Here is a 26,158-nt window from a genome sequence, read left to right as displayed (position 1 = left end):
TGTACGGGCAATCTCAGCTGGTCCGAGGCGAAGGGAATTTAGAGTCATCATAATGTGTACCCAACCTTTGGGGCAGATTTAACAACGGGTGATCTTGTATTCTTGTTATCACTCATTACTATCTTAAATGATGCTCCAGCCAATCAGCTCCTGTCATTTTTGAAACGCATCACAGGAGCAGATTGGTTCGAGCACTATTTAAGATTAGTAAGTATAATAAGTCTATCACTATCACTCGTTGTTAAATCTGCCCCAAAGTGTGAGAATTTAATTTTCTGTCATTAGGATTTTTGATACTGCTTGGTGTATGAATATTCTGCACATTATATCACTTTACTGGACGCAGCGGCGCCCGTGTGCGTCTTCTGCGACTTAATGTTAAATGCGAGTACGAGCCCTTTTCCGGTGTACAGCCCATTCCCACCGAGGCGAGAGCCTTGGGGAAGCCCTGCATCTCCGTAAGTGCGGGGCATGCCCCCAAGCGTGACGCTGATGGAGCCACACCCCCTCCGCGGCATCACGACCCAATTTTAGGCATACACAGCGATTCCGTGCCCTCAACTCAGCACCCTGCCTGCGTCTGAACAGCCACCTCCCAAGTCACCACCCAGGAATCAGCAATACATTTCTGAGACCATGCGTCTCAATCGGTCATGTGTCTCTGAGCCCTAATACTGTGGGACGCATACGCGGTGCGACTCTGCAGTGAATTAGACGTATGCACGGATGAACAGCCACTGACCATCAGCATAGCGTCTGACTCAGATTCGGGCCAAGTGAGTGTAGGCCAGTGGTTTCCAAACTTTTTGGAATCACGGCACCCTAGAATATCAGAATTTTTTTCACGGCACCCCTAGGCCAAAAATTTCTTATTTAGAAATTTAGAAAGAAATATTACATTAAGTAGATCGCGTTTATATGTCATCCTTAGGGTCAGTTGTGTGGTAAGGGACAAGATTTGCTTCTGTTTGGCCACATATTTTATGACTGGCAGCCACCAGCACTGGTTTTGCCTATTATATTGACCATGAATAATTTGAATTGGTCCTGGACCACCAACCCAGGGCACCCCTGCAAGTGTCCCGAGGCACCCCAGGGAGCGACAGCACAGTTTGGGAACCTCTGGTGTAGACACATAACACACACAACTGCGACTTATCGGAGGCACAAGTCAGATCCGATTTCCCTAGAACTCCCCAGGAGTGCTTCCATCCGATTTGGTACTTGATGTGCTATTTTTTACATGCGATTTATCGTATACCATATATCGCATGCTGCTGCAGCAACTGTGTAGGTGTGAGGGAGCGTTAAAAGAAAAGCCACTCAAGTGAAGACATCTGAGAAAATTGTATGCAATATATCTGATGGCTGCGATTCCGATTTATCCTATGTGCAGCACGCCCGACCACCGACTCAGCCCCGATGGGACAGCGCATCAAATCAGACGTCAAACATTTGCGATTTGGCCAGTTTTCACCCGATTTCCCTGCCCGATCGATCGGAATCGGGTGAAAAAGAGACCATATCGGACGAGTGTATGGCCAGCTTAAGTGTTGGAATCTTTCTGCAGCGAGTAACTCACACATAATTACAAAAACAGTCTTTATTTCCTCATCTGCAGTATATACACAAACACATCTACATGACAAATGCAAATTAAATCTCACCCAGTGCCAGAAACTATTAACCTACCCAATATTCCAGCAATACAAAATTGAATGTTCCCACTGACCCAGGGGACCCGAAAACATAGTGTTCAGGACTTCATGTGATCTAGTCCAAAGCCAGCTCATTCTGGGGGGGGGGGGTTATAAGCTACGGACACTGCTACCTAAAATGTGACGGAAGATCTTTGGTCATCTCCAGCGGTCATGCAACCAGCAACACATGGGAATCATCCTCAGAATTCTTCCATAACTAGGCTAATACTGTACCAAAATATATTCAGTGGTCTGCCGCTAGCAAATCTTCCACGTATTGACGGCTAAGAGCGCCTAATGGGAGAAAGTCCATTCTCTTCATATGCCAATAAGACAGTAGGGCTTATTTAATAAGATGGTGCCATGTACAGGATTGGCCCGTAACCAAATAGCGGCTTTCAGTTCCACTAGAAGACGGACCGTTGGTGCACATCTGCGCTCATAGCACTATGTTACCAAATGTGCCCCACTGCGAAACTGGTGCCTGTATTTATCCAGCAAATATATGCCAATAAGACAGTAGGGCTTATTTAATAAGATGGTGCCATGTACAGGATTGGCCCGTAACCAAATAGCGGCTTTCAGTTCCACTAGAAGACGGACCGTTGGTGCACATCTGCGTTCATGGCACTATGTTACCAAATGCGCCCCACTGCGAAACTGGTGCCCGCATTTATCCAGCTTTACCTGCCGTCTATGTTCTACCAGCCTACATGTGAAATGATTGGTATCCCTCCAGTGGAGATATTCTTGTGCCAGCCAGCGTGGTCTACACGGTGAAGCGGGGTGGGCACCCAGTTCCCTCAGCTGTGCTCCAACATGCCAGCACCGTGCCCGTTCAGGTGGGGAGAGGTGTGGATCGGGCCGGCGGTGGAACTTGCCTCCGACGTTACAGACACCAGCGGAGTGGAGAGATCCTGAGGTGAGGAGTCCAGACTGTCTCTCATCGAGTACGCGTCGCACAGCGGCAGATTGCTTGGCTCACACACACTGTAGCTTACAACACAAAGCCCAGCAGGGAAAGCAGACAGTGTCCAGGTCAGCGAGAGGAAGACGAGAGAGGTAGAGGGGAGAAGAAAAAAAAAAAAAAGCAAGACAGAAGCAAAGCGTTAAGAAATCAGCATCAGGAATTCATTTCCAAGTCCACAGACTGGACGGTTACATTGCTCATTTCATAGACCACATGCATAGCTTGGCAAACATTCTACCCCTGCCCACAAGGGTGCCCGCCCATTGCCCTCTTTGGACAATGTCCCATTTGATCACGGGCAAGCGCCTTCCATAATGAAAGAGGCCTAGAGACACACTGACTTTTCTCCACAGGATCCAGACATAAATCCTGCAGGGCCTGGCCGGAATTGACAAAATGGAACCCGAGGGGGTAAATAGGAAGATCTGGCCCATTCTTTACCACAAACACTCCAAGGGGTGGGGAGATGTAATAGGGTCTGAGAATCAGAAAGCGAGAGATTTTGGGAGAGTTATCCTGTTTTTTTTTAAAGTGGCAATCATTTACATGGTAAAACCAGATTGATTTTGCCATACAAATGATTGCCACCTTAAAAAAAAAAAAACCCCAAGGAGAACTCTCCCAAAATCTCTCACTTTCTTATTCTCACACCCTATCACGTTCCCCCACAGGTGTCCCCCGGGTGTCAGCCTCTACAAGACGGTACGCAGTGGTGCTCCGTGCTGTGTGGTCAGTAAGGGTTACAATCCATTGTCTCTCTTTCTGGAAGTGTTGCGATGAAAGTGGCTGGAACTCTGCTGTGTTACTGAATTCCTGATAAAGGGTGGATGCTGCTCTTGTTCTAGATTGCACTCTGTAGACCTACAGTTTCGTTTTACAAGGCACCCTAACAGTCCAGGTTTTAAGGTTATCCCTGCTTGAGCACAGATGGTATAATCAAACAAACGGAGGTACTAATTGAGTATGGACATCCTTAAAACCTAGATCATTAGTTTGCCTTGAGGACCAAGTCTGGGAACCACCGGTGTAGCTTACACCTGTGAGTATAGTGCTCCCACAGAGTGGGAATAAGCACCTGTGAATTATATATTAATTACAGCAATCATTTTGTTATAATTCTAAAACAAAAAAAATATCTATAATTCTATAAAATCTTGTTACACAAGAAGTAAACCAGATTATCATCTTTACTACCAGGAACGGGGATGGGCTACAGGATATCACCTTCAAGGTAAAACGGTTTTAGGAAGTGGCCCAATTTATAAAGGTGGTCTATTTCGCCCATACAAAGCTTTCCTAACCTAGAACTGTATGGAAATTTCCCAGGACACGGATTCCTCATCCTTCACAACACTGAAATATTGTGATATATTGTCCCTTGTATTTTTCTGCAATGTTTTATTAAAGAATCACCTATACAGGAAACTGGCGCAATCAGACATCGTTTGTTATGTCTAGTTATTTCTGTATACTACATAAGTACCAATCTATAGGCAGATGAGCCAATTATTCCACCCCAATAGATTTATTTATAAAATGTGGCATACACGGAACGTACAGCGGGATAAATATCTTAAGGGTTGTCTTGCTCTTCTGTCCCACGTTTTCTAACCTGGTGTTACATCGTCACGTTTATGCAGCAAAAAATGAGATTTAGGTAAGAGATGGGTCAGCAAGAGATCGCAACTGGGAGGATTACAACCTGAAGCTGGTAGAACACGTAACTTAGTAACTGCGTACAACATGTGGTCATTGGTAAGAGCGAGAGCAGCACAGTTAAAATGGTTGAGATTAATTATGCTCCGTTAATAGATGTTATTACCTGAACATAACGCAAAACAGACACAGAGCAATTAGCGCAAACAATACTTGGAACTGGACAGAGCTGCGTCTACCCCAAACATATCCGACTTAATCTACTGTTGTGTTTCCTATGACACTTGCGTGGAGTTTCCATTACTATTGTGTTACACATATGTACGTCAAGAGCCGCTACTCCCAAAAAATGCGAACAGGAGAAAAATAAAAAAACAAAAACAGCAAATCAACATAAAAATGGGATAATCCCATATAACTGGAAATAGGCAGCAAACTTACAACTCAGAGGTACTTTAGCCTCCTATTATAACTCAAAATAATGTATTTTATAACGTTCCCCTCTGCTGATGCTGCAAGCGGCAGATTCTACTGCATTAAATCTATTGCCAAACAGTTTAGGAAGTTTATTGCATAACGCACTTTATTGTTCACCTATAAATATATAGACAGGCTATATAATATTTTTTGGAGCAGAGAGGCATAGAAAGGACTTTGGTAGCTGAAAATATGTATATACACATATACATACACACAGATGTGCAAACTGTTTAAGGCAGAGAAATGGACAAGTTATAATAGTCGGATTGTTATACAGCTATGTAAAATACTTTAAAATAGAGAGATATAGATACAAGTATGTACACTGTGCAAAATAAACAGGAAATTCAACACGAAGATAAAAAGACACAAAATGGTAATAAATGCCCAATTCTGTAATCGGATTGGCCGATTCTACATTCAGGCACGGTGAGGACTGGGTCATGTGACGAGTCGGTACAATTACAGAATCACCTGACGCAGACACCGTTTCGTATAAACTTGTAGTATAACAGGGAATTATAAAATCCTTATAAAATTTTTGTACTTTATATATAAAAGTGGAGTGCTCTCCATTTGATTGTACGAAACGTCCGTGGGGAATAGCCTCTGCCCGTGCTGCTGGATATAGATACATATTAAGACTTTTTATATATGCCCCAACAGGAATCTACGTTTCTATAACATTCCCCCCCCCCCCGAAGGCACAGCGGTCCAACGTCATTCCAGAACTTTAAACTAACATTGGAAACTTAGTCCAAGTTGGAGGACCAGGACCCCGTAGAACGAGGCACAAATTTCCAGGACACTATTTATACCTGGAGGAGTAATATTCCTCTTCGAGCTCATAAAGGTCTATAGCGATCTCGTCCCGCAGGGAAATCAGCTTTTTGTCGCACTCATCCTGTAAGGCGTGCAGTTGCTGACTCCGCTGGTTAATGGCCTCATTCACTGAGGGAAAGTCGTTCAGGATAAGGTACTGTTTCAGATCTGACACCAGTCTCATGAGGGATTCCCCGGCTCGGACCTGGAACACACAGGAAGGGAGGATTAATAATAATAATAATAATAATAATAATAATAATAATAATAATAATAATGGTATTTATATAGTACTTTTCTCCTAATAGGAATCAAAGTGCTTCACATTTGCCTTTATAGCACAAAATACAAAACAAGCTTAACAGTAGATATTAGTGAAATGTCTGCGTAAACAGATAGGTCCGCTCAAACCACCTACACCCCATGGTATCCCTGTGGATCTCTATGGACCATGAAGAACAAAGTTAAGTTTTGAGTCTGTGTTTGAAGGATTCTAGTTCGAAGTGAGTTCCATAGAGTCGGAGCCGCATGACTAAAAGCTCCGCCCCCAGATGAATTACAGGAGATTCTAGGTACTGCTAATAGTCCTTCATCTACAGATGGCAGTAAGTGAGTGGGGCAGTATGGGGTCAGAAGCTGCGTTAGGTACCTGGGGCCCGGGTCATGTAGGGCAGGAAAAGTCAGCAATTAATCTTGAAGACGATTTGCCATATTACAGGCAGCCAGCGGAGGGAGTAAAGGATGGGTGTTATGTGACTGGAACGGGGCTGGTTGGGTAACAGCCTGGCAGCTGCGTTTTGTACCATCTGTAAGCAGTGTAATTCCTTTGCTGAGAGACCCAGGGAGAGGACATTACAGTAGTCTAGGCGTGAGGATACAAATGCATGTATGACTTAAGGCAGATCTTCTGAGGGAATGAAGTGCTTGAATCTGGCACCTACCTGACCATGACCGGTGCCACAGACACCTCTGACCAGTCCCTACACGGTTACTAGGTAGAAAAGCAGCTGGAATATAACAACCTTTATTTAATCACGTGGTGTGTGGTCATTTATAAAAATCTAAATAAAACTATACGGACTGCGGTGACAGCATGAGACCCTGGAGTTGCAATGGTGGACAGAAAAGCGCAAGACGTCATTTTCCTTATTAATTGTCCCCCTATATACTGCATAACTAAATAATTCCTGTATGTAGAAACCCGTTATTCCCTGTCTGTGTATGGGAATATATTCATTTCTGAAAGTCACTTGAAGCTCTTGTCTATTGTACAAATATGTATTTGGGTTACAAAACCTTTTAATTAGAACGCCGTTAATAAGAGGAGCACCAGTTACATTTGAGATAGAGACATTAGAATGTAGGAGTATTGGACAAGACGTGCAGGGGGAGATCCACATTATATATAGATGTTACCTGTAACCATACCTGAACCTATATGGTAATAGAATTTCAGAGAATTAGTCACACGTGTTTGCTAAGACATGTTTAGCTGCTGAGCCGCGCCAAGGCCTCTCCGATATCAGCAATCCTAACACTACATAGTGGCAGTGCCCACATAGTGCCATGTGATTTGTCTACAGTAAGGCCTCATGATAAAGGCTCATACTAAAACACATCCAGACGGAGAGCTAACTTACCCGGGAGCGACCGCCAGGATCTCCCATTAGCACTACAAGGAACAGCATGCCTTCCAAATACTGCTCCCATTCAATGCCTTTCTCTGTCTGCTGTTTGTCTGTGACCCCTCGCCCTTTCTAGCACCTGATATAATTATCTCCAGGAATGATAGAGCAACTGCCACTGTTTGTGTATATATATATATATATATATATATATATATATATATATATATATATATATATATATATATATATATATATGTTACCAGGCTGGAGCGCATGGCGTAACAGTGTTAGGAAAACTGAATTCCGTAACTCCTAATATTACAAAGAAAGGGGATGGATAAAATATCAGAGTGGCGCTGGCGTCCATACTTACTATATTAGCCGACCGGACGTGCATTTCGTAGTTGTCTTGTTCTCCTTGAGTTGAACGGGTGACTTGGTGCTCTTCTTCAATCTGCAAAATGAACCTGTTATTTGCCAGCTTAAAAAGACTGTACTGCATGACTGAGAACCGGGACACCATATTCAGTTCTGCAGAACATGTCATTTTACCATATCAGCTTTATTGAGTCATTTACTGGGACAGGGAGAGGAAAAGCCAATTTAGGAGCTGACTGAGGAGCGGCTCCGGCACAGAGCTCGCGCAGCGCAGAGGAGCAGCTCCGGCGCAGAGCTGGCGCAGCGCAGCAGCTCCGGCGCAGAGCTGGCGCAGCGCAGCAGCTCCGGCGCAGAGCTGGCGCAGCGCAGCAGCTCCGGCGCAGAGCTGGCGCAGCGCAGCAGCTCCGGCGCAGAGCTGGCGCAGCGCAGAGGAGCAGCTCCGGCGCAGCGCAGAGGAGCAGCTCCGGCGCAGCGCAGAGGAGCAGCTCCGGCGCAGCGCAGAGGAGCAGCTCCGGCGCAGAGCTCGCGCAGAGGAGCAGCTCCGGCGCAGAGCTCGCGCAGAGGAGCAGCTCCGGCGCAGAGCTCGCGCAGAGGAGCAGCTCCGGCGCAGAGGAGCAGCTCCGGCGCAGAGCTCGCGCAGAGGAGCAGCTCCGGCGCAGAGGAGCAGCTCCGGCGCAGAGCTCGCGCAGAGGAGCAGCTCCGGCGCAGAGGAGCAGCTCCGGCGCAGAGGAGCAGCTCCGGCGCAGAGCTCGCGCAGAGGAGCAGCTCCGGCGCAGAGGAGCAGCTCCGGCGCAGAGGAGCAGCTCCGGCGCAGAGGAGCAGCTCCGGCGCAGAGGAGCAGCTCCGGCGCAGAGGAGCAGCTCCGGCGCAGAGCTCGCGCAGCGCAGAGGAGCAGCTCCGGCGCAGAGCTCGCGCAGCGCAGAGGAGCAGCTCCGGCACAGAGCTCGCGCAGCGCAGAGGAGCAGCTCCGGCACAGAGCTCGCGCAGCGCAGAGGAGCAGCTCCGGCACAGAGCTCGCGCAGCGCAGAGGAGCAGCTCCGGCACAGAGCTCGCGCAGCGCAGAGGAGCAGCTCCGGCACAGAGCTCGCGCAGCGCAGAGGAGCAGCTCCGGCACAGAGCTCGCGCAGCGCAGAGGAGCAGCTCCGGCACAGAGCTCGCGCAGCGCAGAGGAGCAGCTCCGGCGCAGAGGAGCAGCTCCAGCGCAGAGGAGCAGCTCCGGCACAGAGCTCGCGCAGCGCAGAGGAGCAGCTCCGGCACAGAGGTCATACAGCGGTGAGGAGCAGCACCAGTGCAGATATGTGAAATACTGACCCTGGCAGTTTTGATGATCTCGGTGAAGTTGTCCATGATGGATTTGATGTCATCTTTTAGCCTCTTGTTGTAGGACTGTAGCAGCGACTCCTTGCTCTGTGGTAGCACCCTCTGCTGCGACATGACTTCACTGAAAGAGTAGTATATGAATGTCACCCGTGTACAGAAGCTACTGGGGGGCTTTATAAGTGCGCCCCTCGCCTACACACAGCCTCAGCATTGTGACTGCTTCCCAGTGACGGGGCAGGATGCAATCTCATGGATAATGACAGATATAGTCCGCTCACGATGCAAACAATATGCTTTAACCGTGGATTGCGCACCTTTTCCTTGCACAGAGGATACTCTGGACATCTTGTCCAGACATTACTTGTATAATACCGCATCGTAGGTTTCTTTTTTTCTATTTACAGATTTTATTACTGAGAATTAGTTATGCTCTAACAATACATAAACAGGACTTCACTAAGGCCTCTGACACATAAGATCCATTTCACCATCTTTTCAATGCTTTCACCCCTCTGTAATTGCAGCACATTACTGATCATTTGTGATCACTTATTCCTGTGTAGAACCGACCTTCAGTGTACACGGCTTTGCGAGGAAGAGGAGGAACTAACCAAAGCCGCCTAAGTTCTGCGTGCAGCGTTCTGGATATGAGACTCTTTTCTTAAAAACCAATGTGCAATCAAGATCCGTTTTACACAGCGATCAGTGAGACTGCATACAAGAAGGAGAGAATGCTGCGCTCATCACATGAAGAAATAGCACCAACGCAGCACTTTGTCTTTCTAGACAGGATTACCTAAAATCATTAATAAAACACAGCGATTGAGGCATCAGCAACAATCAATGCTGTAAAATCATCATACTGCTGTTATATTCTTAATTGTCACAGTTTCTAGACACTTTATATCAGAGGTTCTCAAACTCGGTCCTCGGGGGCCCACACAGTGCATGTTTTGCAGGTCTCCTCACATAATCGCAAGTGAAATAATTAGCTCCACCTGTGGACCTTTTAGAATGTGTCAGTGAGTAATTAATACACCTGTGCACCTGCTGGGTTACCTGCAAAACATGCACTGTGTGGGCTCCCGAGGACAGAGTTTGAGAACCTCTGCTTTATATAGTGGAACAGTAGACTTATCACAATTGGGTCAATTCTATTCGGCAACTTAAGAATAGCGCCGGGAATTAGCTCCCGACGCTATTCAATTCAGCTGCTAGTGACCCGCAATTGTCGGGAATTCTTCTCTTATCCCCGGGGGATGAGAGAAGAAACCCGACAAAAGTGCTGCCTCACGGCTGGCGCGAGGCTGATTCTGTCGGGAATCAGCCTCGCGCCGGGGAGTTAAGTCGGAGTATGCCCGTTCACCCGACAATTCAGCCTGTTTAGTCGGCGAGAACGGGACATCGCCGACTTAACTGGAGCTGAATTGAATAGCGTCGGGAGCTAATTCCCGGCGCTATTCTTAACTTGCCGAATAGAATTGACCCCATTTGGGGATTAAAGAAATTGTAGATCGCTCCAAAGGGGGTAAGTTATACAGATGTGCATTTAGGATATTTAAATTAGGATTAGTACCTTGCCATCGACTAATGCATGGGTCCCCAACCTGCGGCTCTCCAGCTGCTGTGGAACTACACATCCCAGCATGCCCTGCTTCAGTTTTAGCATGCCTTAATAGCAAAACTGTGGCAGGGCATGCTGGGATGTGTAGTTCTACAGCAGCTGGAGAGTCGCAGGTTGAGGACCCATGGAATAATGAGACTATTGATAGGATGAACCTAAATTAAAATGTTATCATTTAATCCAATTTATTTGTTCCCTTGTGGCACAAAAGATCCTTTTCTTATGTTTAGATATTTTGCTACACAATGCCTTCGCGAGACCTCTTGCATTTAATCTGAGTAAATGTAGGGTTAAAGAAATGTGCAGTTTAGGCAATTACAACATTCTAGCACTTTATTGGTTGAAATGAGTTTAAATAGTGGAACATGCTGTGCTGGGGTATACCTGAGGCTGTGGAGGAAAGGGCTATTATAGGAGGAGAAGAGCATTATGGTGATTAAAGCAAAGTTATTTTATGTCCAGCTGGATTTTATATTATTGTTTCAACCACCTGCTTTAAATTCTTATGCTGCACCGATGGGAGTAGAGCTGGTCTCACCTGTGAGCAATTATTGGTTCTGGAGGAAAGGTACAGCCAGGGAATACAAGTGGCAGTCCAAGGATTTGGGTGGTAAGACATCAAGTTAATATTTGTTATATTGCTGTTGGGTTAGTATATCACGGTTTAGATTTAGTGTCCTGTTAAATATGCATTTATACTTTGTATAGCGCTAGCATATTCAGTTGCTCTTTAAAAAGACTAGGACTGCAAGCTTACAATCTAGATGGGAAAATATATTACAGTATAATGCCTATATAGGGATCACCCCTCCCCAGTATGTATGTGCTATATGCGGAATGAACCTGTATTTCCCTGCATGCAAAACAAACTCATAATATTCCAGTTGCAGCACTTGCATCATAACATTACCGCTCCAGGCGCAAAATGTGCACCTCTTGCTGAACTTACACCTAAATAAAAGCAAGGCCCATAGTGCACAGCTGGGATATAGAACCTGATACACTTCAGGGATCTCTTGGACGGTCCTTAAAGGCCACACATTTACCGTAATCTCCGCAATAAATGTAATCAACGAGACGCCTCTGTTATGTGTCAGACAGCATTTTAGGCAAGTAATACCATCAAATCAGACCATAAAGCAGGACTGGCCTGGGGGTCACAGCGAGAGGCTCAGCGTTGCTTATCAATGGTGTATATACTCCAGGGATAGTGCACACACTCTTCAATTAAGTTGAACCAGTTATTCTTCCTGTGTGCTGCCTGGGTCTTGTGCATGCACTAACCATAGGTGTGCTTTATGTGATGGTAAGTAATCGTTTTGTGTAACAGTGGGTTAGTGTTCATCCCTAACGTAACAGAATGTGCCCCTGATAGATCAATAAAAGCACATGTGCCCCTGAAGCCTTTAGCTGGGAGAGATAGATATATATATATATATATATATATATATATATATATATATAATATAGTATTTATTTTTTTACCACAGAGTACAGTCACAAATGAAGGGGAAGGAACAAACCCATATGCTGTTGGGTGGGCATTACAGTCCTATACTATTGCACTGAATAACCACCAGTTAATAAAGCACAAATGCAGCAGAGCAGCACACACACAACGAGTAACAGCCCCCCAGAATATGGAGCACATGTCGGGTCTGCAAACCATCACTTACCCGGCAGCAGCAGCAGGCACAACACAGAATGCTCTGTAGTCGACAGAGTACCCTACTAGCCGCTGCCCGCTAACTCCGCCCACACTACTCGCTGATTAGCTGCAATGTCACTGCCAAATTTCTCATTGGCTGATTCATACGTCAGTCACTTCTTCAGACCAGAGCCCAGTTTCAAGCTGGGTTGAGCGGGCAGAGTGTTAAAGTGACAGTGCCTCAGATGTTACATGTGATGGGGCTGTAAATGAGAGGCAGACAATGTGATTACTGAATATATCGCTTATGTGATCTGCAGACAAATGTACAACTCCACACAGATACATGCAGAGTTTGGGGTGAATGGGCCTAAAATCATAGTGATGATATTCACACAAATGGACAAGGTTTTTTTCCTATTGCGTCTGAGTCGCACCCCGTATGCGCCCCAATTCTTTTAGTACAGAGTCGCAGATTGAATTTAGGCGCATAATGGGGGTAATTCTGAGTTGATCGCAGCAGGAACTTTTTTAGCAGTTGGGCAAAACCATGTGCAATGCAGGTGGGGCAGATATAACATGTGCAGAGAGAGAGAGATTTGGGTGTGGTGAGTTCAATCTGCAATCTAAATTGCAGTGTAAAAATAAAGCAGCCAGTATATACCCTGCACAGAAACAAAATAACCCACCCAAATCTAACTCTCGGCAAATGTTATATCTGCCCCACCTGCAGTGCACATGGTTTTTGCCCAACTGCTAAAAAAATCCTGCTGCCATCAACTTGGAATTACCCCCAATATCAGAAATGTGACGGTGACTGGGGATGGCTAAAGAGACACTCAGATCTTACGTCTTATGGGAGTGTTGCAGGCCAGCTGCCAAAAGTGTTTGCATACAGATGCTCAACTGCTCACATTAAAAGCCACAAAGTGCATCTACCATAGGGCTGCGACTAAAGTTGCACCAAGCAGTATTATCCTATTTCCCTGTAGATTATAAGCTTGCTGGCAGGACCCTCTTACCTCTTTGTTATTACCCATGATCATTTTATTACTCTGTTTTGTTCCCAATTGTGAAATGCAACGTTTTCCTATATCATTTACAATGCTAGGTAAACGTACATCTCCGCTCTTATTCCCTAAGTCTTGATGGGATGAAACACATTGGAGCATGTGGTTTGGACACCTAATAGGTCCTACACACTGGCCGATTTGTTTGAACGATCTCGTTCATAAATTAACGAGAACTCGTTCATATCTTTCAGTGTGAAGGCTCCAGGGATGAAAGATGCACGGCCCCGCGCTCGTTCATCGCTGGTCTCCCGTCGGCTGTGCATGCAGGCCAATATGGACGATCTCGTCCATATTTGCCTGCACTTCAATGGAGCCACGTGACGGGGGGAGTGAAGAAATTTCACTGCCCCCTCCCCCGCCGCCGAGTCGGGCAGCTCGGCGGCGGATCGCCAGTGTGTAGGGCCCATAAATCTGCTGGAATTGATCTTTGGCTTTCTCATTGGATAATTTGTTATTTTTTTTTAAAGCATTTTTATTTAATTCATACATACACTATTTGCATTGGTTGCATTAATAAATGTGTCTTGCTATACTACATTGTATTGGTGATTGGTCTTTCTGTATTGATAAATTGTGACAAGTCATGCATGCAGATTTTCTGCTTGCACCCTCTGGAATTGCGAGACAAAGGGCCTAATTCATTAAGGATTGCAAATACTGCTAAATAACAGAATTTGCAATCCTATAGATCACATGCAAGACCACCCAGCATGCTGACCGGCGCCTCCCCCATTCAACAATCCGAAATTGCGAACACATCGCAATTTCTGCTTGTTAGCAAAAACTGAGGATGGCTCTTTCCGGCGCAGCTTAGCTGCCCGCCGCCATGTCTTGATCGTGACAGCTGCGTGTGATGTCACGCAGCCACTGTGGTTACAACTCCGCCCCCCCCCCGTTCATGCAGAACCGCCCCCGCTACGCTTTGTCTCCACCCTGGAAACGGAACATTGCCGCAACCGCCTCTGCCTGATTGACGGGCAGAGGCAATTGCGTTTTCTGTGCTCTCCCCTGCAGAAAGTGCGGTCGCAGGACAGGCACTGCGCATATTATCGCAATTTGGGACTTCAGAGGGTATTAAAAATGTGTACAGTGTGGGACCCCTGGACGCAATGGGCCCATGTACACTGCACCCATTATAAATACGCCAGTGTTTCTACTGTGTTACCAAACAGTATATGCTAACCACTGTGCCACCATGCCACGCATAATATGATCAGAGAACCAATATGTTCTATTAGGAAGCTGTATCAAACTTTTTAAAGAGTGGGGACTGGAGGTTGCTGTATATCAAACTTTGTAAAGAGTGGGGAGGTTGCTACAGGCAACTTCCCATCAACCTCTAGCGGTCAGTTTTTAACATGGGCTACATAAATGATAACTAGAAGCTGGTTGCTACAGGCAACAGCTCTACTAGCCCACTCTTCAGAAGGTGTAATACCCGCCCCCCTACAATAAAGGTGTATTACTATGAGACAGGAGATACAATGTAGCAGTCTGCATATCTCCCTGTATGACGCTGCTGCTGAGCAGGAGATCTCGCGAGAGTTGGCGCGCAAACGCAGTACAAATATTACCCACAATGCCCCGCTCCTCCTCTCTCTCTGCCCCCGTCCGCCATGGTGAGTGCGCCGAGATCCGGGCTCCGGTATCCGGCTCCATCCTCCTCCCCACTGGCCTCATACCAGCCCTGTCACCGCTCAGTGTGCGCCCCCGGCCCCGCTCTCATGTTCCCCGGGGATATCTCCCCTACACGGGGGGCGTCCGGTCACCTCACGCCGCGGCCTCTCCGGGGAGCTCAGGCCGCCGCTGAGCGCTGTCCATGGGGCTGGGATCCTGTCATCTGCGGCCTGTACATCCCGGAGAGGCCCCGACCTGTCCTAGCTTCTGACCCGGGACCCTTCCCCTGTGCCCCCGCATAGTGTGTACTGTTATAACCGGTGAGATGCTGCGTCAGCACTGTGTGTGTATATATAGTGTGTGTGTGTGTGTATATATATATATTACATTTGTGTGTTCTCATCTACAGTATGAGTAATGCTGTTCTATAGTATGTTGCTTCATATGTCTTGCTATATAGTGGGTGTTGCAAGTTCCCTTTACATGTATGTAATGTACTGTGCAGCCATAGGATCCAGCACTGCTCAGGGCTAGTGCGCTGGGAAAATGCTGATTTTAGTTGTAAAACCTGGAGCAATTTCCAGCGCAGCAAACGCTGCACTTACCTAACTCCCCCCTATGTGACTGACCCATGCTGTGCCCCCCCCCCCCCTCCAGGTATTGCATACATGTCTATGAGGAGTGCAGATGATGTGATAGAATATTTGCTATCTGACCCCGTGATGACTTTTTACCTACCAAGATCGCTGATGCACGTCCAGTATGGTCATGTAGCATATTGTGTACACTGTGTGCTGTACTCTATGAGCACATATAGCTATACCCATTTTTATTTTGTTTTCTCTCCTGCACCCGTCCAGCCTAAAGGAAAGAAGGCCAAGGGGAAGAAGGTGGCACCGGCCCCTTCGGTGGCCAAGAAGGTCGAAGCGAAGAAGGTTGTGAACCCTCTCTTTGAGAAGAGGCCGAAGAACTATGGGATTGGTGAGTCTAATGTGCGTCCCTTATATCTGGGGTAGTGGTTGTGTGGGTGCCATTGTCGTACTGTGGAGGGGAGTTGGACTGGAGGACTATTCTGTCACTTTATACTATTAATGGGTGTCTGTCATGTGATAAGTGCAAACCATGCTTCCTGCTGCTCACTAGTTGGTATATACAAGGAGGATTCCTGGCTTAATGAAATATAAATGAAATGGATGGGGGGGGGGGGGGAGGTGAGGTGGCATGTGCAGGGAGTGATAAGTGGTGTACAAGTAATGGGTACCAATAGGCCTGTTTGTCTCTTGTCCTGAAAGATGGCTATGATGTTGGTGAAACCCTTGTTAAACACTGCAACACGTGTGCAAATGATGTCACTTATATTTGCTATCTGAATAGCGGTGATTACACTCTTCCACCAAGATCGCTGATGCACAGTGTAGCCGTGCTGTTGTGTGATTGTCACCTGGTTGTGGTTTTGCCCTCATACATGTCTGGTTTTATTTTTCTCTAATCCAGGACAAGACATCCAACCCAAGAGGGATCTGACCCGTTTTGTGAAATGGCCTCGTTACGTCCGCCTCCAGCGCCAGAGGTCTATCCTGTACAAGCGCTTGAAGGTTCCACCTGCCATCAACCAGTTCACCCAGGCTCTGGACCGGCAGACTGGTGAGAAGCTTGGTTCTTGTGGTTACTGTAAAGCTGTACTTGACGTCTGACATAGACTTCCAGTATAATGGCCTCCACTTAGTGAAGTGTTCTAGTTAATTTTGTTTAAGTGCAATAGACTTTTTCCATGTGTTTTCACTACTCTGGATGGGGAATTCAATTAATTTGCCCCCAGACATGAGGGGGTAAGTTGTAGCTGCAACAGCATGTTAATATAGGCATGCAAACTCTTCTCTCCCTAGTTTTGGTTGTTATAGGCGCATTGGGCAGTGTGTTGTGAATACACACTTCCCGATCTGTCATGACTGACCTCACAAACTGGGTGGACATTTATATCCACCTGCCCAGTTCAGCCGTCAATCGCCACCGGCTGCTGCAACACACGGTATATCTGTAGATCTATTGGTCATTGTGTGTGCTGCAGGGCCGACGCAATATGTCTGTGAACAGCGTTCAGACATAATGTTGGCGCACACATGCTGACGGGCCAGCGATATATTGGCCAGTGTACCCTTTCACAGGGGAATATTGAATTGGTTTTTGGTGGTGATAATGTGTGCCCAAAAAAGCAATTCAGTAGTTTTGGGTACACAAATTATTGCCTTTGTCAAGCTAAACCATGTTGGGGTGCCCAAACCAGACTTCATACAATTCTTCTCGCCACCTGTAATGTGAGCACCTGCAGTACTCCCAATCGGAGCAACGATTTAATTGTTTTGTCGGGCACCATTAATTGGTTCCACCTAAAACACAATTGAATAGCCCAATTTATGGAATGGCAACAGAACTGTTTTTCTCTATCGTCCTAGTGGATGCTGGGGTTCCTGAAAGGACCATGGGGAATAGCGGCTCCGCAGGAGACAGGGCACAAAAAGTAAAGCTTTACGATCAGGTGGTGTGTACTGGCTCCTCCCCCTATGACCCTCCTCCAAGCCTCAGTTAGATTTTTGTGCCCGGCCGAGAAGGGTGCAATCTAGGTGGCTCTCCTAAAGAGCTGCTTAGAAAAGTTTAGCTTAGGTTTTTTATTTTACAGTGAGTCCTGCTGGCAACAGGATCACTGCAACGAGGGACTTAGGGGAGAAGAAGTGAACTCACCTGCGTGCAGGATGGATTGGCTTCTTGGCTACTGGACATTAGCTCCAGAGGGACGATCACAGGTACAGCCTGGATGGTCACCGGAGCCTCGCCGCCGGCCCCCTTGCAGATGCTGAAACGAGAAGAGGTCCAGAATCGGCGGCAGAAGACTCCTCAGTCTTCTTAAGGTAGCGCACAGCACTGCAGCTGTGCGCCATTTTCCTCTCAGCACACTTCACACGGCAGTCACTGAGGGTGCAGGGCGCTGGGAGGGGGGCGCCCTGGGAGGCAAATGAAAACCTATTTTGGCTAAAAATACCTCACATATAGCCTCCGGGGGCTATATGGAGATATTTAACCCCTGCCAGAATCCACTAAAGAGCGGGAGACGAGCCTGCCGAAAAAGGGGCGGGGCCTATCTCCTCAGCACACAGCGCCATTTTCCTCACACAGCTCCGCTGGTCAGGAAGGCTCCCAGGCTCTCCCCTGCACTGCACTACAGAAACAGGGTAAAACAAGAGAGGGGGGGCAAAATTGTGGCAAAATTATATTATTAAAGCAGCTATACAGGGAGCACTTATTATAAGGCTATCCCTGTCATATATAGCGCTTTTTGGTGTGTGCTGGCAAACTCTCCCTCTGTCTCCCCAAAGGGCTAGTGGGGTCCTGTCTTCTTTAAGAGCATTCCCTGTGTGTCTGCTGTGGGTCGGTACGTGTGTCGACATGTATGAGGACGATATTGGTGTGGAGGCGGAGCAATTGCCAAATATGGGGATGTCACCCCCTAGGGGGTCGACACCAGAATGGATGCCTTTATTTATGGAATTACGGGATAGTGTCAACACGCTAAAGCAGTCGTTTGACGACATGAGACGGCCGGACAATCAATTAGCACCTGTCCAGGCGCCTCAAACACCGTCAGGGGCTGTAAAACGCCCTTTGCCTCAGTCGGTCGACACAGACCCAGACACAGGCACTGATTCCAGTGGCGACGGTGATGAATCAACCGTATTTTCCAGTAGGGCCACACGTTATATGATTTTGGCAATGAAGGAGGCGTTACATATTGCTGATACTACAGGTACCACAAAACAGGGTATTATGTGGGGTGTGAAAAAACTACCTCTAGTTTTTCCTGAATCAGATGAATTAAATGAGGATGTGTGATGAAGCGTGTGTTGCCCCCGATAAAAAAAAATGCTAATTTCAAAGAAGTTATTGGCTTTATACCCTTTCCCGCCAGAGGTTAGGGCGCGCTGGGAAACACCTCCTAGGGTGGACAAGGCGCTCACACGCTTATCAAAACAAGTGGCGTTACCCTCTCCTGAGACGGCCGCACTTAAAGATCCAGCAGATAGGAGGATGGAAAATATCCAAAAAAGTATATACACACATACAGGTGTTATACTACGACCAGCTATAGCGACAGCCTGGATGTGCAGTGCTGGGGTAGCTTGGTCAGAGTCCCTGATTGAAAATATTGATACCCTGGATAGGGACAATGTTTTACTGTCTTTAGAGCAAATAAAGGATGCATTTCTTTATATGCGTGATGCAGAGGGATATTTGCACACTGGCATCACGGGTAAGTGCTATGTCCATTTCGGCCAGAAGAAGTTTATGGACGCGACAGTGGTCAGGTGATGCGGACTCAAAACGGCATATGGAAGTTTTGCCGTATAAAGGGGAGGAGTTATTTGGTGTCGGTCTATCGGATTTGGTGGCCACGGCTACAGCCGGGAAATCCACCTTTTTACCTCAAGTCACTCCCCAACAGAAAAAGACACCGACTTTTCAACCGCAGCCCTTTCGTTCCTTTAAAAACAAGAGAGCAAAGGGATATTCATATCTGCCACGAGGCAGAGGAAGGGGGAAGAGACTGCAACAGGCAGCTCCTTCCCAGGAACAGAAGCCCTCCCCCGCTTCTACAAAAGCCTCAGCATGACGCTGGGGCTTCTCAAGCGGACTCGGGGGCGGTGGGGGGTCGTCTCAAGAATTTCAGCGCGCAGTGGGCTCACTCGCAGGTAGATCCCTGGATCCTGCAGATAATATCTCAGGGGTACAGGTTGGAACTAGAGACGGATCCACCTCGCCGTTTCCTGAAGTCTGCTTTACCAACGTCCCCCTCCGACAGGGTGACGGTCTTGGAAGCCATTCACAAGCTGTACTCTCAGCAGGTGATAGTCAAGGTACCTCTTTTACAACAAGGAAAGGGGTATTATTCCACTCTATATTGTGGTACCAAAGCCGGATGGCTCGGTAAGACCTATTCTAAATCTGAAATCCTTGAACCTGTACATAAAGAAGTTCAAGTTCAAGATGGAGTCACTCAGAGCAGTGATAGCGAACCTGGAAGAAGGGGACTTTATGGTATCCTTGGACATCAAGGATGCGTATCTCCACGTTCCAATTTACCCCTCACACCAGGGGTACCTCAGGTTCGTCGTACAGAACTGTCACTATCGGTTCCAGACGCTGCCGTTTGGATTGTCCACGGCATCTCGGGTCTTTACCAAGGTAATGGCCGAGATGATGATTCTTCTTCGAAGAAAAGGCGTATTAATTATCCCATACTTGGACGATCTCCTAATAAGGGCCAGGTCCAGAGAACAGCTAGAGATGGGATTAGCACTGTCTCAAGAAGTGCTAAAACAGCACGGGTGGATTCTGAATATTCCAAAATCCCAGTTAATTCCGACAACACGTCTGCTGTTCCTAGGGATGATTCTGGACACTGTTCAGAAAAAGGTTTTTCTCCCGGAGGAAAAAGCCAAGGAGTTATCCGAACTTGTCAGGAACCTCCTAAAACCAGGAAAGGTGTCTGTACATCAATGCACAAGAGTCCTGGGAAAAATGGTGGCTTCTTACGAAGCAATTCCATTCGGCAGATTCCACGCAAGAATTTTCCAGAGGGATCTGTTGGACAAATGGTCAGGGTCGCATCTTCAGATGCACCAGCGGATAACCCTGTCTCCAAGGACAAGGGTATCTCTTCTGTGGTGGTTGCAGAGTGCTCATCTATTGGAGGGCCGCAGATTCGGCATACAGGATTGGATCCTGGTGACCACGGACGCCAGCCTGAGAGGCTGGGGAGCAGTCACACAAGGAAGAAACTTCCAGGGCGTGTGGTCGAGCCTGGAAACGTCTCTTCACATAAACATTCTGGAACTAAGAGCAATCTACAATGCTCTAAGCCAGGCAGAACCTCTGCTTCAAGGAAAACCGGTGTTGATCCAGTCGGACACCATACGGCAGTCGCCCATGTGAACAGACAGGGCGGCACAAGAAGCAGGAGTGCAATGGCAGAAGCTGCAAGGATTCTTCGCTGGGCAGAGAATCATGTGATAGCACTGTCAGCAGTGTTCATCCCGGGAGTGGACAACTGGGAAGCAGACTTCCTCAGCAGACACGACCTTCACCCGGGAGAGTGGGGTCTTCATCCAGAAGTTTTCCACATGCTGGTAACCCGTTGGGAAAGACCAATGGTGGACATGATGGCGTCTCGCCTCAACAAAAAACTGGACAGGTATTGCGCCAGGTCAAGAGATCCGCAGGCAATAGCTGTGGACGCGCTGGTAACGCCTTGGGTGTACCAGTCGGTGTATGTGTTTCCTCCTCTGCCTCTCATACCAAAAGTATTGAGAATTATACGGCAAAGAGGCGTAAGAACGATACTAGTGGTTCCGGATTGGCCAAGAAGGACTTGGTACCCGGAACTTCAAGAGATGATCACGGAAGATCCGTGGCCTCTACCTCTGAGAAGGGACTTGCTTCAGCAGGGTCCCTGTCTGTTTCAAGACTTACCGCGGCTGCGTTTGACGGCATGGCGGTTGAACGCCGGATCCTAAAGGAAAAAGGCATGCCGGAAGAAGTCATTCCTACTTTGATTAAAGGAAGGAAGTAACCGCGCAACATTATCACCGCATTTGGCGAAAATATGGTGCGAGGATCGGAGTGCTCCGACGGAGGAATTTCAACTGGGTCGATTCCTACGTTTCCTGCAATCAGGATTGTCTATGGGTCTCAAATTGGGATCTATTAAGGTTCAAATTTCGGCCCTGTCGATTTTCTTCCAGAAAAAATTGGCTTCAGTTCCTGAAGTCCAGACTTTTGTTAAGGGAGTGCTGCATATACAGCCCCCTGTGGTGCCTCCAGTGGCACCGTGGGATCTCAATGTTGTTTTGGACTTTCTCAAATCTCATTGGTTTGAACCACTAAAAACTGTGTATTTGAAATATCTCACATGGAAAGTGACCATGCTACTAGCCCTGGCTTCGGCCAGGAGAGTGTCAGAACTGGCAGCTTTATCTTACAAAAGCCCATATCTGATTTTCCATTCGGACAGGGCAGAACTGCGGACTCGTCCGCATTTTCTCCCTAAGGTGGTGTCAGCATTTCATCTGAACCAGCCTATTGTAGTGCCTGCGGCTACAAGCGACTTGGAGGACTCCAAGTTGTTGGACGTTGTCAGAGCTTTAAAAATATACATTTCAAGGACAGCTGGAGTCAGGAAATCTGACTCACTGTTTATACTATATGCTCCCAACAAGTTGGGCGCTCCTGCGTCTAAGCAGACTATTGCTCGCTGGATTTGTAGTACGATTCAGCTTGCACATTCTGTGGCAGGCCTGCCACAGCCAAAATCGGTAAAAGCCCACTCCACAAGGAAGGTGGGTTCTTCTTGGGCGGCTGCCCGAGGGGTCTCGGCATTACAACTCTGCCGAGCGGCTGCGTGGTCGAACACGTTTGTAAAATTCTACAAATTTGATACCCTGGCTAAGGAGGACCTGGAGTTCTCTCATTCGGTGCTGCAGAGTCATCCGCACTCTCCCGCCCGTTTGGGAGCTTTGGTATAATCCCCATGGTCCTTTCAGGAACCCCAGCATCCACTAGGACGATAGAGAAAATAAGAATTTACTTACCGATAATTCTATTTCTCGGAGTCCGTAGTGGATGCTGGTCGCCCATCCCAAGTGCGGATTATCTGCAATAATTGTACATAGTTATTGTTACCTAATTCGGGTTATTGTTGTAGGGAGCCATCTTTCAGAGGCTCCTCTGTTATCATACTGTTAACTGGGTTTAGATCACAGGTTGTACGGTGTGGCTGGTATGAGTCTTACCCGGGATTCATAAATCCTTCCTTATTGTGTACGCTCGTCCGGGCACAGTATCCTAACTGAGGCTTGGAGGAGGGTCATAGGGGGAGGAGCCAGTACACACCACCTGGTCGTAAAGCTTTACTTTTTGTGCCCTGTCTCCTGCGGAGCCGCTATTCCCCATGGTCCTTTCAGGAACCCCAGCATCCACTACGGACTCCGAGAAATAGAATTATCGGTAAGTAAATTCTTATTTTTAAGGTGTCTTGAAACATGCAAATGATACCAGTATGTAAAGATTAAATTTTCTGTCTGCCTATTTTTAGAACTGGTATTATATTGTTGGGTGTTTGTATTTAGGTATGCTGGCTTTATCACACTGTTGGTTCATGTGCACATGATGTCACTAATATTTGCTATCTGAATATCTGTGATTAATCTTCCACCAAGATCGCTGATGCACATTGTGCTAGGTGTATAACGTGAGGTTTGTTGCGGCAGACAGGCCACTGACGTCTCTTGTCTCTCCCTCCAGCCACTCAGCTCTTTAAACTGGCCCACAAATACCGACCTGAAACGAAGCAGGAGAAAAAGAAAAGGCTGCTGGCACGTGCAGAACAGAAGGCCACTGGCAAACCGGACGTCCCCACCAAGAGGCCCCCTGTGGTCAGAGCAGGTAGACTGCAGGGCTGCTAGAGTGTCCCCTGACGATGCTCATTGCAATGATGTATGAATTTCTTCACCTGAAGTACATTGTGTAGATTATAACATGAGCTTTTTAACACTGAGCAATGGCGTTCTCCAGATTAGATCATGCTCTTCCTGGCCATGCAAAGAGCTAAACAAGTGTTTCTCTCCTTTAGGTGTCAACACTGTTACCACTCTGGTGGAAAACAAGAAGGCACAGTTGGTGGTCATCGCCCATGATGTGGATCCTATCGAGGTGTGTGCGTGGGGGGGTTAATGTTTGGTAACGCAGAACCTGAACACTCGCCCGTCTTTGCAGAAATGTGAGCGAGGCACTTTTGTGTGTTTAGTTAGGGATCCGTTTACACTATAGGATTTCAAGGATAAGTAAGCCTTGCTTTTGTTGAGACGTTTAATTTAGCTGGTGCCAGTTTGCAATGTCACTGCGATGGTCTAGAGTGGCTGCTGGTGCGGTTGGGTCATAGTAAAGAACGGAGTCTCAGTCGCTGCGTTGTGGCTAGATTAGTGGTAAGGAGGCGGAAGTGCTCTCCTGGCCATGGCAGAGGTAGCGGATTGCAGTGATGTATGAATTTCTTCAACTGATCAATTGTGAAGATTAAAAATGAGCTTTTTAACCCTGAGCAATCCTAAATCTGCGCGATGGCTTCAGTGATCCTATATTACGTCTGTATATATTGTAAGAGCTTTGCTCAGACCATACCCCCTTGTCTTTCAGCTGGTCGTCTTCCTGCCTGCTTTGTGCCGCAAAATGGGGGTACCCTACTGTATCGTCAAGGGCAAAGCCAGACTGGGGCGCCTGGTCCACAGGAAGACCTGCACAAGCATCGCTCTCGCACAAGTCAACCCGTGAGTGTCCTGTCTTCTGAGGGTGGGGGCGCCTGTAGCTCCTGTGTGTGACTGCCTTCTAAGCAATGATGTAACCAGAATTTCTTCACCTGAATGTCACTGTGTGGTTCTTAGAGCTTTTTAACCCTGAGCAGTGAAGGCTTGGCTACTGTAACTTGGGGGGGCCATGTCTGATGTGCAGCACTGATCTTTACTTCACCCACAGGGAGGACAAGGGGGCACTCTCTAAACTGGTGGAAGCTGTCAAGACCAACTACAATGAAAGGCACGATGAGGTAAGAAGCCGGGCTGCAGGCAGGCCTCTAGATTGCGGCTCTCCTGCATTAGACACTCCCTTTATGAAAGTACTTTAATGTGTTTCACATCTACAAAAGAGTTGGGGTTGAGAACAACCTGTGCCACAGTTGGACTACCTAATGTGTCAGGAGAGTGCTGGTGTTAGGGAGAAGTTATCACACTGCTGCGATTGTCCCTAGTTGGGTACCATGTTGGCAATCTGATTACTTATTCTGCTTTTCTTTCTCCGCTAACTTTTTTTTTTCTTTCTTAGATTCGTCGTCACTGGGGCGGTGGAATCCTTGGGCCGAAGTCGGTGGCTAGGATTGCCAAGCTTGAAAAGGCAAAGGCCAAGGAACTGGCCACCAAGCTGGGTTAGATGTACCAGGTGTCGCCAATCTGTTCTGTACATAATAAAAGACCATTTCGGAAGTTCCTTCTCCTGTCTTTGTTACTGCTGCATGTTTCCACACTTCTGCTGGTACGAAGACTGGGAAAGTGTAAGGTGGAGAGACTGTACCAGACAATCTTCCATATTACAGACTAATAACAGGAGCTGATTGGCTGGTTGTTTATCACTTTAATCACTTTTCAAGGCTTCTGGCCCATAATGCAGCTGTAGAGTTCAGAGATCTTGCTTCAGGACTAGGTTGTGGTGTAGTTTGTCAAAGCAGGACCTACCTCTACTGGGTGGCCACTGATGGGCAGACACTGGTTCCATGCACTGAGAATGTAATGCTGCTAGATGTGGACAGATTTACACCACAAGGGTTGATGTCCAGTCTACTTAGACATAACTTCGGAATGTATGGTTATTGGATGTGCGTTAACACGAATAAAAGTCTGCCGCAAAACTACATCAAATCTTTAATTGAATAAATGGGCTGAGGTAGGGTTGGCTGGTTGAAACCGAATGCTGCATTTCAGCAAATGGAGTTGGGGATTTGGTCAGATTAATGGTGTCCTCAATGCTGAGAAATGCAGGCAGGTATTTAGCCACCAGGGAGGCGTCTGATTGGCTCCAAACTTATTCTAGAGCAGGACAGCGGCCCTAATGTTACTAAGAACTATCCTCAGCGTAAAGAACAAGGAGTCCTGGAAGTGATATGGCCCCCACAGACTTGATGCTGAGATCAGGGCTCTATCTGGGATTACATGAAGAGAAGGATTTGAGGAAGCCTACATAAACAGAAGATCTGTGGTTACTTCAAGTTGTTTGGAACAACTTTCCTGTCGAGTTCCTTCAGAAACTGTGCAAGTGTACCTAGAATTTAGTTTTGAAGGCAAAGGGTGGTCACACCAAACTGTTCATTCACTTCTCCCTTTTCTCTAGCATACATAAGGGATATTGGGGAGAACTAGTACGATGGTGCACTTTAAATTTCTTCAACTGGGTGTGCTGACTCCTCCCCTCCATACCCCCTCCCACAGGCAGTTTAGAAAAAAGTGCCCTCAGAAGAGGATGCACATCTCTGCAGCTCGAGTTTTCTTCAAATTCATTTAAAACTTATTTTTTTGCAGTATGTTGTCTGGGCAACCGCACACTTGTGCCATGGGAGTTGGAGGGGTGGGGCACAGTCACTGGCCTTATGAGG

The 26,158-nt window shown here is 47.2% G+C and overlaps 2 protein-coding genes and 6 non-coding genes across 11 annotated transcripts; 7 read left to right on the top strand and 1 right to left on the bottom strand.

Moving 5' to 3' along the window:
- Window positions 1-1,588: 1,588 nt before the first annotated feature.
- Window positions 1,589-12,358, bottom strand: MED22 (mediator complex subunit 22). Of its 3 annotated transcripts, none has more exons than XM_063935941.1 (5): window positions 12,255-12,358; window positions 8,946-9,075; window positions 7,630-7,710; window positions 5,625-5,833; window positions 1,589-2,690 (listed from the first exon to the last, which is right to left on the bottom strand). In XM_063935941.1, the coding sequence occupies exons 2-5, from the start codon at window positions 9,066-9,068 to the stop codon at window positions 2,504-2,506; spliced, it is 600 nt and encodes a 199-aa protein (XP_063792011.1). In that variant the 5' UTR covers window positions 9,069-9,075; window positions 12,255-12,358; the 3' UTR covers window positions 1,589-2,503. The 3 variants fall into 3 exon arrangements, with proteins under 3 accessions (XP_063792011.1, XP_063792010.1, XP_063792012.1); XM_063935940.1 differs by having other exon boundaries at window positions 1,589-2,696; window positions 12,255-12,357; XM_063935942.1 differs by lacking the exon at window positions 1,589-2,690 and having other exon boundaries at window positions 4,883-5,833; window positions 12,255-12,357.
- On the top strand, window positions 10,989-24,995 carry RPL7A (ribosomal protein L7a). Of its 2 annotated transcripts, none has more exons than XM_063935939.1 (8): window positions 10,989-11,010; window positions 15,777-15,897; window positions 16,411-16,560; window positions 23,269-23,409; window positions 23,597-23,676; window positions 24,157-24,287; window positions 24,493-24,562; window positions 24,838-24,995. In XM_063935939.1, exons 1-8 carry the CDS (start codon window positions 11,008-11,010, stop codon window positions 24,940-24,942), a joined length of 801 nt encoding a protein of 266 aa, XP_063792009.1. In that variant the 5' UTR covers window positions 10,989-11,007; the 3' UTR covers window positions 24,943-24,995. The 2 variants fall into 2 exon arrangements, with proteins under 2 accessions (XP_063792009.1, XP_063792008.1); XM_063935938.1 differs by lacking the exon at window positions 10,989-11,010 and adding an exon at window positions 14,853-14,918.
- Window positions 15,599-15,670, top strand: LOC134953839 (small nucleolar RNA SNORD24). The gene has a single exon (XR_010185811.1). It is a non-coding gene; the product is annotated as a small nucleolar RNA SNORD24 (small nucleolar RNA).
- Window positions 16,255-16,326, top strand: LOC134953838 (small nucleolar RNA SNORD24). Its single transcript, XR_010185810.1, has one exon. It is a non-coding gene; the product is annotated as a small nucleolar RNA SNORD24 (small nucleolar RNA).
- Window positions 23,126-23,195, top strand: LOC134953840 (small nucleolar RNA SNORD24). Its single transcript, XR_010185812.1, has one exon. It is a non-coding gene; the product is annotated as a small nucleolar RNA SNORD24 (small nucleolar RNA).
- On the top strand, window positions 23,451-23,526 carry LOC134953834 (small nucleolar RNA SNORD36). Its single transcript, XR_010185807.1, has one exon. It is a non-coding gene; the product is annotated as a small nucleolar RNA SNORD36 (small nucleolar RNA).
- Window positions 23,994-24,066, top strand: LOC134953836 (small nucleolar RNA SNORD36). The gene has a single exon (XR_010185808.1). It is a non-coding gene; the product is annotated as a small nucleolar RNA SNORD36 (small nucleolar RNA).
- On the top strand, window positions 24,348-24,422 carry LOC134953837 (small nucleolar RNA SNORD36). Its single transcript, XR_010185809.1, has one exon. It is a non-coding gene; the product is annotated as a small nucleolar RNA SNORD36 (small nucleolar RNA).
- Window positions 24,996-26,158: the final 1,163 nt, after the last annotated feature.

Source organism: Pseudophryne corroboree, chromosome 8, assembly GCF_028390025.1.
Source record: "Pseudophryne corroboree isolate aPseCor3 chromosome 8, aPseCor3.hap2, whole genome shotgun sequence".
In the NCBI taxonomy this organism is placed as follows: Eukaryota; Metazoa; Chordata; class Amphibia; order Anura; family Myobatrachidae; genus Pseudophryne; species Pseudophryne corroboree.
This window is presented reverse-complemented; position numbering and strand designations above follow the sequence as displayed.